The 13293-nt window shown below is 34.8% G+C and overlaps 1 protein-coding gene across 3 annotated transcripts; it reads left to right on the forward strand.

Moving 5' to 3' along the window:
• Positions 1-2217: 2217 nt before the first annotated feature.
• On the forward strand, positions 2218-7768 carry si:dkey-10c21.1 (caspase recruitment domain-containing protein 6). Of its 3 annotated transcripts, none has more exons than XM_056754765.1 (4): positions 2218-2644; positions 2727-2777; positions 6976-7017; positions 7106-7768. In XM_056754765.1, exons 1-4 carry the CDS (start codon positions 2359-2361, stop codon positions 7345-7347), a joined length of 621 nt encoding a protein of 206 aa, XP_056610743.1. In that variant the 5' UTR covers positions 2218-2358; the 3' UTR covers positions 7348-7768. The 3 variants fall into 3 exon arrangements, with proteins under 3 accessions (XP_056610743.1, XP_056610742.1, XP_056610744.1); XM_056754764.1 differs by lacking the exons at positions 2218-2644; positions 2727-2777 and adding exons at positions 6023-6412; positions 6493-6543; XM_056754766.1 differs by lacking the exons at positions 2218-2644; positions 2727-2777 and adding exons at positions 6023-6412; positions 6493-6536.
• The last annotated feature ends 5525 nt before the right edge of the window (positions 7769-13293 follow it).

The following is a 13293-nucleotide window of genomic DNA, read 5'->3' on the forward strand; positions in this document are numbered from 1 at the left end:
TATTTATAAGCTTGCAACAGGAGGTGTCATATAAAACCACCAGAGTGGAAAATCACCAGACTTTCTGTTTAGTCTTATTCCTCCTGAACAATCAGATATGATCACAAAGTACGTATTCAATATTTGTACTAAATATTACATTATCAAAACAATTGTCCCTAGGTATCATTATGAACCTTGAGATGGGGAAAACAGATACTTATATCAACATATGACAACATAAGACATGATACAACTTTCAAAGAGGTTAAACAACAAGAAAGTAAGGCACATCTTATGTGAACAGAAGCTAATACTAATAGGAATGAATATGAATGAATACATATGATATATGAACTTTGTATTAAACACAGATGCAATATTTGTAGAGGACAGGACGAAATCCAGATTCTCGCAACTCTAAATATCTTCTTTTGTGTTCCACAGGAGGAAGAAGAGTTACATACAATTTGTGATTTCAGAAATAAGTTTACATTTTCTTTTCAAGTTAATCTTCCAATCAGGATTAGGTGCTTCTAGACCATTGTTTTTCACTTATCACTTCCCTCTGATTTTAGGGGTAAGTTATGGTTAGGGTTATGTTATGTTATTTTTAAGTGTACGTCGCCGCCTAGTGGTATAAAAAAATATTTTTATCGAAAGCGAACTATATGGGGAGTCTGCAGACCTGGAGCACGCAGCTTTGCGCCCCTGCTGTTCCTCATTTCTCCAGTAGGGGGAGAATGCAGTTTTACGCCGCTGCAGTATAATTCATACAAGTTCATAGAGATTTATTTTTCTAAAACTTTTTGAAAATAAATATGAAAATGAGTAAGAGATATCGAGTTGGCATACACGTGGTTAGCTAAGGTTGATCCAGACACAACATTGACCTGATCGCCAATAAGTATTAATTTTTGTCTTCGAGTTTAAATTAGACACACACTATATTATAAATATATATATATATATATATAGGTATGATGAAATCGTAACCACACGCGGCGAACATTCTGACTCAAAAATGTGTTCCAACCCGCGCGGTACTAAAATGTGTGTGTCATTCAATATCTTCTCCTGGCTGCCTGGTGGGAATATGTTTTTCCAGAATACGACGATAACTACATCGAGTGCAAGCCTCTGAAGCGTTGGACACTTCGGGATTTCAGCCCTAATGTGATTTCAGGTCACCGCGGCTTTCAGAAAATTTGCGTTGCGTTCAACCGGTCGGTGGGCTTCATCTAAGCTTTGGACACTAATGAAAGGTAGTTGGACCTAAATACATAGGTCTTATCTTGTTACTTACGAAATTCCATCGAAATCCATCGAGGAGAAAGTAATTGTGAAGTCACATTTGTGGCGGGTAGATTAGCGAATGTAATGCAGGCGCCGTTCTAAAAAAAAACATCGTCTGTATTCAACTCATTCTGACGGTGTTTTCTTGAAATTTCTCTCAATTAGTCATGCTATGTAGTTTAATATGCACATCATATGTGTTGTATGAATATGAATTAGCAATTAATTTTGATGTGTATTTTTTTTCCTCTTGTATTCTCAAAATAAATGTTTATGCATATGAATGAACGCTTATTAATTGTATTTGTTTTGAGTGAGGTACCATGGGTCTGATGCCCATTCCAGCTAAAACAGTATATTTTCATGACTTCATTTGAAAGAACTAACAAAATCCTACCTTCTATTCAAATTTCATGCAACTATCTGATAAAATAAGGAAGTTACAAGCAAAAATGTGTGAATAATAAGCATTTTCGGTCACACGACTTCTATTGGAGTTAATGTTAATTATTTTACTATATTCCTCGGTACTATAAATATCATAACTTTCGCAATCCTCAACTGATTTTCACAATTCAGGTGTCGTCGGAAAGGGAAATTTCAGCTCTGTCTATTCATGTGATCCATTTTGAGATTAGGGGTGTTTGAAAATTTTGTCATCATACCTAATATATATATATATATATATATATGTGTGTGTGTGTAAAGATGTTTAAATTAATTCATAACAATGTCAATTAATCGTTAAAAAACTATGCATGTTGGACCATTTCTTAGTAAGAAAAACGATTATTTACCATACCTCTAAGTCGCGATAGACGACAAAGTTATCTGTTAGTTCTGTTCTGGTGGTTCATAATGAACAGCGAACCCCTACTGGAGAAATAAGGAACCACATGGTCCTAAAACTACATGGGGCGTAAAACTGCCTGGGGCGTAAAACTGCATGCTCCATGTCTGCAGACTCCCCCTTCTCAGAGCGAAAGGAAAGCGAGTATTTCCTTGTACATGTGGCACTAAAGCCTCATAAAGGTTTGAAATAATAATCGTTTTTTCTTTTGTTATTTTCCCAAGGAAAACTAAATGGATAAAACCGTACGGACAAATAAACCTAAACTCGTCAACTGGCTAAGTGGGGATCCATACGGCATTCTGCAACATGTTCAATCTCGAGAGTTTATAACAGATACGGAGTACGAAACGCTGAAGTCCATTTCAGTTCCTCAAAAGCAGGTTATTGAACTATTGGACATCATCTTAAAAAAGGGAGAAAGGGTGTGTGGAGATTTTCTTGAAATGCTTTTGAAAGATGAAGTGAACGAATTTTCCCCAGAACTCAGGAAGTGGATTAAAACGGTGAAGATTTCAGGTATTTGCGATAACACAGTAATATATCGTAACTCTATGTTATTCGTAAACTGGAGGACTAATGTATGTCGTTGTTTCTGCAGACACCACAGACAACGTCGTGGCACAAACAACATCACGCCATCAAGTAATAAGTTAGTGCCATTTATTGTGTCTAAGTGAGAATCAAAGGGTTAATTTTCATAATTGTCGGCACCTTTGTACCTTTTTAAACATGCAAACTATTACTGCATGTATAATAAACAATTGTGTGCCAAAATATTTGACAGGGTTTTTTTGTGAACAGGTCATATCTCTGCGTCTGGTGGCACCACTATATTTGCCCCTACCCTAGGATTTAATAATGGACAAATTAACATGAACATATATCCAAACAGGTGATTTTAATATGTAGTCTTTTGTGATTATTGATCAAAGTGTTATTCTGTAATATAAGCAACATCATTTATTTCACAGCAGAATAATGTCATTAGTCAAATTCAAACCTGAAGGCCTATAGCCAAGTAGAATAACCTCTTGTATTCTAACATTACAGGCCAAAGGAATGATGAAGGAGCATCTTTTAACAGGCAAAGAGGTTAGATTTCAAAAGACAGAATTGTATCTATTTAATTGATTTAACAGTAGGCCTATTGAATAATGTTTTTTCTACTTTTCCCTTATTTTCATCTTTCTAGATTGTGAGGAGTTTCTGAAGAAGAACAAGGGTCTCTTGGTTCAAAGAGTGAAGCATATTGACCTTATTGTTGATGATCTTGATTTACACTCTGAATCAGTGGGAAATATTAGAGCGCAGGCAACAGATCAAAATAAGATGAGGAAGCTTCTTGACTATATCAATTCTAAAACTATCGCTGAGCGTCTTGTTGATGCTTTGTATAAGCATGAATGTGATCTCATGAATGATCTATGCAGCTAAAAGTTGTTGGATATTTACTGATTAACAACATGTTTTTACCAAGTATCTTACTGAGTCAAATGTGGCATTATGCAAAACAGTCTCAGGCTTTTTTTAAATATGTGATTGGAAAGTTTACAAATTTTGTTTTTACTCCTGGTGTTTAAATAAAGCATGTTTTATACTTATATTACCCATTGGGGCGGTTTCAGGGATTCGATAAGCTCAGGACTATAGGCCTTAGGTAAATAAAGACATTTAAGTAGCCTACTTTTTTATAAACACGCCTTACAAAAAATGACTTGTGGGCATTTTGAGACCAAATAATGCATATTAAGATATTTTAGTGAAAGCCATTCCATTGTGATTATTAACAACTGTTTTGTTATGAAAAATAAAGTCTCGGGTTTTTGATCATGTTCAAGTTTTTGTTTGTATTTTATGCATATCTCTAAACCCATGTGTTGCCTATACCCATTCATTTAAACAGAAAAGTATAGTAAGCTGTCACTTCTCGGGCTCATGGCAGATTTATCATCTGTTGCACTGAGGCTGCTGAGGCCATTTAAAAATATTCATTGACAAACTGAACATCTTTGCACATTGTACTGTATATTTGGCCTTAACATAAGCATGCTGTGCTTTAGCTGTATCGTAGGTTGGCTGTGCCTGTGGTTCAGTAATCAGATTCACAGACATGGAATTTGTCGAGTCGAGTTAGATGACTTTATTTATCAAGGTGGACTCTTGCTGCAGTTAGCACACAGCATTTTGCTCTAAATAAAATGCGTCTGCAAAATGAGTAGTGATTAATTCACAGATGGTGTACAGATGGTATGAAAATGACATGAATTAAACATCATTTCATTCATATCTTATAAACGTGGTGAATTATGTTTGGCTTGTAGAGTTCATTCATCAGTTATAAACACTCAGATGAATCCATGGTAGGCCTTAAATTAACAATAACATTGTTTTTTGTTAAAGCGACATACACTAACGGACAACATCTAGTTAATGAATTAAAAAACATGGTTGCCTTTTAATAAGGGTGACATTGCTTTAACTGTCTCGGGTGGCCTAAAGAGTACTTGTAGATTTACATTTGTTTTGTGGTTTGATTATTTTGTTAAAAGTTGCCTCCTTCCTTCGTTACTTGGAACTGTGTTACAACGTTTCTCTGCTATTTTTCCTTGTGATTTTTATGTTGACACGAACGTTGACGCCTGACAGAGGATAATTCTCACGTGAGTCTCATAGCGAGAACAGCCAATGTCAGTCCTTCCAACTACCGCAAAACCCTGTGTGAATGTCTGCCGATGGAGCCGGCAATTTAGAGAATTATTTTATATAAGATATAACTATTTTTGACTGCATTATCTTGTCATTTTAAAACATGAAAATGTTGTCCTTAGGTCAACAAAATATGTTGTCCTGAGGACATCAACGGTTTGGCAAAATTAGGTCGAGCGGAGAGAAATCCAATTTAAACAACATATTTAGTTGCAGAGCCACAGTTTCCAATAAAATTAAAAATCTATTTCACTTTATAATATTTTAACATAATTTACTCACATGTCATTCCTAACCTGTAGGCCTATGACTTTCTTCTGCAGAACACAAAAGAAGAAATTATGAAGAACATTGGTAACCAAACAACATGCTGTTATTGACTTCTGTATGGACGCAAAACCACTTAGACATTTCTCTAAATATCTTCTTTTGTGTTCCACAGGAGGAAGAGTTACATAAAGGGTGTGAATGACATGAGAGTAAATAAATGATGACAGAATCTTTATTTTTAGGTGAACTATACCTTTAAGTTTATGTTACTCTGTTCTAGTTCTACCAGAAGACAAATATTGCACAATATTTCCATTCACTACAACTGTAACCACACCTCCAAAAAGAATCTCTGCTCAAACACATAACAACTTCAAGATAACAGCCACGTTTAAACCTTTAAATGTGATTTCACTTCTTTCAGTTTGACATTTTTGGATTTTAAATGTCATGAATTCTTCCATTATCACTGCACTATTAAAAGCGCAAAGTGGCTCTCCTGTTCTTGTCAAGTGATTGATATCCTCAGGACAACATCATGTCGATCCTGGGACAATATTAAAATCAACCAATCAAATTTCAAAATAAGTTTACATTTTCTTTTAAATGTAATCTTCCAACCAGGATAGGACCATTGCTTTTCACTTATCACTTCCCTCTGAATTTAGGGGTAAGTTATGGTAATGGTTGGGGTGTAGTGTGGGTTTAGGTTTTATTTATAAAGATGTTGTACTTAGGTTAACAAAATATGTTGTCCTGAGGACATCAACCCCTTGCCAAAATCAGGTCGAGCATTAAAAGTTACAAATTCTGGTTCTGCACGCAAACACAGGTAAAAGAATGGAGGATGTTTTAGAAAAGTTATTTTTAAGAGTACATCACCGCCTAGTGGTACACAAAATATACTTTCTACGAAACCGAAAGGAAAGCGAGTATTTCCTTGTACATGTGGCACTAAAGCCTCATAAAGGTTTGAAATAATAATCGTTTTTCCTTTTATTATTTTCCCAAGATAAAAATAAATGGATAAAACCGTATTAAGAAATAAACCTAAACTCGTCAACTGGCTAAGTGGGGATCACTACGGCATTCTGCAACATGTTCAATCTCGAGAGTTTATAACAGATACGGAGTACGAAACGCTGAAGTCCATTTCAGTTCCTCAAAAGCAGGTTATTGATCTACTGGACATCATCTTAAAAAAGGGAGAAAGGGTGTGTGGAGATTTTCTTAAAATGCTTTTGGAAGATGAAGTGAACGAATTTTCCCCAGAACTCAGGAAGTGGATTAAAACGGTGAAGATTTCAGGTATTTGCGATGACACAATAATATCGTTGCTGTATGTTATTCGTAAACTGGAGGACTAATGTATGTCGTTGTTTCTGCAGACACCACAGACAACGTCCTGGCACAAACAACATCACGCCATCAAGTAATAAGTCAGTGCCATTTATTGTGTCTAAGTGAGAATCAAAGGGTTAATTTTCATAATTGTCGGCACCTTTGTACCTTTTTAAACATGCAAACTATTACTGCATGTAAAATAAACAATCTTGTGCCAAAATATTTGACATGGGTTTTATATAAACAGATCATATCTCTGCGTATGGTGGTGGCACCACTATATTTGCACATACCCTAGGATTTAATAGTGGACACATTAAGATGAACTTATATCCAAACAGGTGATATTAAGATGTAGCCTATTGTGATAATACATCAAAGTGTTATTCTGTAATATAAGCAACATCATTTATATCACAGCAGAATAATGTCATTAGTCAACTCAAACCTGTGTGCCTATACCCCGTTTAATTTAGCTATAAAATAAATAAACAAGTTTAATAACCTCTTGTTTTCTCACATCACAGGCCAGAGAAATGAAGAAGGAGCATCTTTTAACATGCCAAGAGGTTAGATTTCAAAAGACAGAATTTTATATATTTATTTGATTTAACAGTAGGCCTATTGAATAATTGTCTTCCCTTTTCATATTTCCAGATTGTGAGGAGTTTCTGAAGAAGAAGAAGAGTCTCTTGGTTCAAAGAGTGAAGCATATTGACCTTATTGTTGATGATCTTGATTTACACTCTGAATCAGTGGGAAATATTAGAGCGCAGGCAACAGATCAAAATAAGATGAGGAAGCTTCTTGACTATATCAATTCTAAAACTATCGCTGAGCGTCTTGTTGATGCTTTGTATAAGCATGAATGTGATCTCATGAATGATCTATGCAGCTAAAAGTTGTAGGATGTTTACTGATATTCATATTCTTCATATTCTTTTCACTAAGTACCTGACTGAGTCAAACGTGGCATTATGCAAAACAGCTCAAAGCCAAAACAGTCTCAGGCTTTTTTTAAATATGTGATTGGAAAGTTTACACATTTTGTGTTTGCTCCTGGTGTTTATATAATGCATGTTTTATACTTATATTACCCATTGGGGCGGTTTCAGGGTTTCGATAAGCTCAGGACTATAGGCCTTAGGTAAATAAAGACATTTAAGTAGCCTACTTTTTATAAACATGCCTTACAAAAAATGACTTGTGGGCATTTTGAGACCAAATAATGCATATTTTAAGATATTTTAGTGCAAGCCATTCCGTTGTGTTTATTGACAACTGTCTTGTTATAAAATAAAAAGTTAGGGCTTTTCATCATGTTCAAGTTTTTGTTTGTATTTTATGCATATCTCTAAACCCATGTGTTGCCTATACCTCGTTCATTTAATCACACTGTGTGTCGGAAATGAAGTTGCAAACTTTAAAGGTATCAATGCACATGATGTAATATGTTATCTTGGGTGTTTTAGCATGATACTAAATGAACAGAGACATAAAACGCTTTAAGGTATTTGTGAGAATTTGGGTCTTGCCTGTCACGCAGGGCCGGCCCTGGGCATAGGCGGAATAGGCAAATGCTAAGGGCGCCGCCCACCCCTTGCAAATTACTATTTTTATGAATATATTTTAATTTTTTTATTACCAATACTACTTAAATATTATGGATTAAAAAAAAGCGATCGTCCGATAAAGACAAAACTACAACATTGCTTTCCCGAATCCCGATCCCCCCGGTCCGACTGAGTGACGCATCAATTTCCCCCGTCCCCGCCCTGCTGAAAAACAAAACAAACATCCGTTACCTGTGTGTGATTGTGAGTGACAGATGGCCGAATTCACTGACACTGATAAGTTGTCATTATGTCAAAAAGGCCGAAGCCATCTGGTGCCCAGGGAAGAAAAAAAAGAAGAGAAGAGGAAGAAAAACGCGAAAAAGACAGAGGTAGGTAATGATTAGTTTATCTATGTTGCATTAAGTTAGTTCAACGATGCCTGTAAAGTTCGCTAATTTGAATTAGCTTATGACATAGTTAGTCGAACTTGTGCAGTATTTTATGGTATTTTTATTTGAATTGGCTAAATTAGTAATGTTATATGTATTATTTTTTCAGGAGATGTTTTACTTTAACTTCACTACATTTGAAAGACAAATATCGTACTTTTTACTCCACTACAATTCTGTCAAGGTCCTTGAGTAGAAAGTAGTGACATATAACTCTTTATTTAAATGAGTTCTGCATAAAATGTTGCTATATAAACGTAAATCTTTATTTAAAATGAGTCCTACATAAAATGTTGTTATATATATGTATTATATATATGGATTTATTAAAAATAGCTACATTAAAATTCAATTTAAATAAAGATTTACGTTTCTCCTCTGTTTCATGGTTATAACATCATAAAGTGTAGTTAGTAGGACATTGCTGCCATGCCAGATATACTGGAAAACAAACACTTTCAAAATTAATTTTGAAAATGTAACTACTGTATGCTAGAGAAGTGCTCAATGAATAGAATTTTGTGCATGAATACCAGATGTAATTATTCTTGCTGTTTGTGTGTTTAAGCTATAATGTGGTTTAGGTGCTGCCATATTTTTATAGTTTCACTATCATCAGCTTTTTAATAATAAAATGTAACACCCAATGGTCACATATAATCCTCCTCTTCTCTCTTCAGATGCACTTTTGAAATATATGTGGGTCGCTCTGAGAATCTTTGCCACTCTACCTGTGACAGTCGCTGCTGCTGAAAGGAGCTTCTCTAAGCTCAAACTGTTTAAAAACTACCTGAGATCTACAATGGCTCAAGAACGTCTCAGTGGACTTTCAGTCATTAGCATAAATCATGTAGTCTCACAACAGCTGTCTTATGATGATATCATAGATGACTTTGCTGCTAGAAAGGCAAGGCGAGTAAGACTGTAGAACATTTGCTATACATTTGCATAGTTCATTCAAGTTTGTATATAGTTATTTATTTTTTGTGCAGCACTCTTATTTATAATTTCTGGAATGTTACATATGCTGTAAGAAAGGCAAGGAAAGCAAAGGAAAGCAATGTTTCTGTAATAGAGTTTTTTCTGCACTAACATAATATAATATAAACATATTTATATTGTATCTATAATACGTTGTGTGTGTGTTTCCAAAATATTTTCAAAATAAAGAAAAACAAGACAAAGCTGTGCAGTTTGTTTCTGTGTAAGTTTAATAACAAAATTCCTGGGGCACCAGGTGAAATCTTGCCTAGGGCAGCAAATTGGCCAGGGCCGGCCCTGTGCCTGTGTCCCACATGTTATGTGAAATGTTTTGCAATGATTATTGTACACAAATGAATCATATTATGTGAAATGTATTCCAATGATTATTGTACACAAATTATGTCTAATCTTACTTGAGTTTAAGTGCTGACCAAGCTAACAGAATGTTCAGAACATCGTGCTGCCTTTTGCTAATAATATTGATGTACTCTAAGAATAAGGAACTAACTCACGTGAATAATATAAATAAAAGTCTGGTATGTTTCCATGACCTAGCTTTCAAAGACATATTTACTTCCTCTTTCATGAATATAAGAATTGGAACTAAATTCAATAAACTTTGAACTCAGGCCTGCAACTTTGTGTGTTCCATCGACTAGACTATTTAACCTTCTACATAGACAAAGGGGACAAAAAGTAATAATCTTGCAGTATTCATTAGAAGGTAGCCTATCAAGGCATTCAGCAGCTATAGCCATTCTAAAACTTATTTGAAATGTAATGCAAAAATAGTAGATAAATTATCAGGTACTTCAAAAGCATCTTCAGAGCCATGACATAGAAACATCTTTGGTTTCCATTTATTCTAAGGTTCTTGTGAAACTATGTTTTACTTTTCTATATACAATCCTTAGGTTGTGGGTTTGTTGGCTATGTTTTAACACATAAAGCAAGAGATGAAAGGTTAGTCTGATAGGTTAAAAGCTGTCAGCTGTTTACCAATGTCAATGCTGTTGAATGATTCTGTCTATTCAACAATTAAAATAACACGAAAGAAAATGGATTTTCCACAAACTGTCAATTGACAGAAACATTAAAAGATCTCTATAACCCAACAATTTAATGTGCATCATATTTAACGATCGAGTCCTACTTCCCTAGCTACTTGTGCGTTGTCGAGTATGCGCACATGTTTACATTATGCTTTCACAATTCCATCACACTGTGGATGTAGGTTTAGCAAAACAGGCCAAAATAATTCTGAAGCTGCAATGACAGATTTAAACCACTAGATGGAGATGGTGATTCAGCGAAACAACTGAAGAGAAGGTAGGAAGGATTTCAATCGTGTAACATGGCACAGGTAACATTGAACAGTCTGGTACAATATGCAAGTTATTGTTCGCATCATACCGCATTTCTGACCTTATGGGTTTTAAACGCATATGTATCCCAGCCATAGCATTATATGCTAAGAGCTTGGTTATGCTCTTAAGCAGCCTAGTATAGGCTTATTGTTGTTTGCCTTTGTATTGTCGGCCTACTTTGTAGCTTTGTTGCGGAAGTAATTTATACTCATTTAACTTGGGGTCGTTAGAAAGCACATGCGATAGACTACATAAGGATTTACAAAGATATTTTATTGTATTTTTGACTTTGTTAGTCCTCAGATGAGTTGACAAGATGTAGCTTAACTTGGCACACAAAGGACAACATTGTGTGTGCATTAAGAACCTTTAAATTAACGTAAACTCAATTTACATGGTCCCATAGGCTAGAAAGAAAATATAACATATTACATTTAAAACCATCAAAAAAGCGAGAGCTGGTTGCTATATTAGAGGCACGAGGCTGAAACGTGAGAATGTGACGTCACAACACCCTTAAAGAAATACTTTACCGAAAAATGAAATTTCTGTCATCATTTACTCGCCTTATAGTTGTTCCAAATCTGTATAAATGTTCTGATGAACACAGAGAAAGATATTTGGAAGAATGCTTATAACCAAACATATTTTCCCCCCATTGACTAACACAGGAGGAAAAATACTTTGTTGAACACAAAATAAGACATTTTGAAGAATTTAGAACAGAAAACTGTTCTGGGGCACTTTTGACTACCATTGTATTTTTTCCTACTATGGGAGTCAAATGGGGGGCAAAATCTGTCAGGTTATAAGCAGTCTTCCAAATATCTTTCTCTGTGTTCATCAGAACAAAGACATTTATACAGATTTGGAACAATCTGAAGCTGAGTAAGTGATGACAAAATGTTCATGTGTAGGTGAAGTATCCCTTGCATTTTTAAATGGTACATGACAGAAGCAGGCTTTTCATGTCTTTAGACGCCCCGGGAGTATTAAACAGATAAGATCAGAAATTGGTAAGTCAATAAAAACAAACTGAATCCTGCTGTGTATTGAACTATGAGCCAGTGGAAAGAGAGGTCTTTACTGGAGAAATACTGTCCCTCCTCCTCAAAGCAGCGAGTTGCGCTGAGGGCATGAGAGAGATTGAGAAACTTCATTTAATAATGAATTACGATGATCCAGTCTAGAAGGAATAAGGATGTGTAAAATAGCTGCCAAATCCTCAAATGACAGAAGTGATTTTAAGTGTAGCAACAACTTCAATAAGGTCTTCATTGCCAAACATTGCAAATTCTCAGTAGAGTAACATAATCCTCAGTAAAGTGTAGTTTAATGGTATTGCTCAAAACTGGATTAGAGAGGACTGACATTGGGAAAGGCTAAGAGCAGCTTTGTAACTGGACGTCTCATTGTCATTCACTGATGGTGTAAGATTCGATTATCACCATCATTTAACATGCTCTGTTCCTGCCTAAGTAAAATAGCTCAATATTATAAAAATTGACTTGACAAATTTTGTGTACGAAATGTATCTTTAAGCTGATTCCAGCGCAGTTTTACTAGCAAAGCAACATGCAAACAGCAAACTTTGATGAATTCTGTACCCTAAAGTATCATCTGTGCCTCATGTAGTCACTGTCATGACCTGTTCATAACAAAAACTTTAACTTTAAAGATAACTATAAAAATAACTGTTTGTCTTCAGTACCATTGATGCTATGTAAATATTATGTTTATTCTAAGCTGGCACATATAGTTCTACGTTTTAAATGCACAAGCACTTTAAATTTGAATGGATTTTTATTGCCTTTCAGTCAGTCAATGTTTTATCAATGACCTGCGGTAAATAGCTCAGAAAGTGATTAATCACGATTATTTGATTATATATTTTTAAAATAATATACAGTATGTGTGTGTGTGTTGTGTATATATATTTGTAGCCTATTTATAAATCCATTTACGTATATGTGTATACAACAAAATATATTCACATTTTTATAAGTATCATTTATTTTATGCTTAAATTACACATTTCTTTAATGTATACATGTATGTTTGTGTATTTACATATAATTATACACAAAACACATATTATATAAACACAGACATTTATTTCGGAATCGATTAATTATGATTATATCTATATTATATTTATTTATTATATTTATTTTTACAGTGAGCTCTTATTGTGAAGTTGAACAGCCCTTTACTATATTTGTTTGATACACATGCAAAATATAAATTTTGTTAAGGATGCTGCAGAATCACACAGCCGGTGGGCCAGAGCAACTTAGTAGATATCAAGGCGGATCAAACATTTTTGGAACGGAGCCATTGTGATTTCTGACCTGAGACTGTACAGATGCCACGACTTTATGGCGGTTTGATGTACCAAAGCTTTTCCCCATTCCGTCATCTTTTTCTGATGGAAGTGTCCTCACTGCAGTAAGATAATTGTTATTCATCTTGTCTACCTGTGTAATGTT

Source organism: Triplophysa dalaica, chromosome 8, assembly GCF_015846415.1.
Source record: "Triplophysa dalaica isolate WHDGS20190420 chromosome 8, ASM1584641v1, whole genome shotgun sequence".
Taxonomy (NCBI): Eukaryota; Metazoa; Chordata; class Actinopteri; order Cypriniformes; family Nemacheilidae; genus Triplophysa; species Triplophysa dalaica.

What these genes read in the sequence shown, in the direction of transcription:
- si:dkey-10c21.1 (XM_056754765.1), top strand. Translation starts at nt 2,359, where the DNA reads ATGGATAAAACCGTACGGACAAATAAACCTAAACTCGTCAACTGGCTA. An exon ending in ATCACGCCATCAAGTAATAA is followed by an intron (nt 2,778 to 6,975) that starts GTTAGTGCCATT and finishes CTCACATCACAG; the next exon opens with GCCAGAGAAATGAAGAAGGA. An exon ending in ATCTTTTAACATGCCAAGAG is followed by an intron (nt 7,018 to 7,105) that starts GTTAGATTTCAA and finishes TCATATTTCCAG; the next exon opens with ATTGTGAGGAGTTTCTGAAG.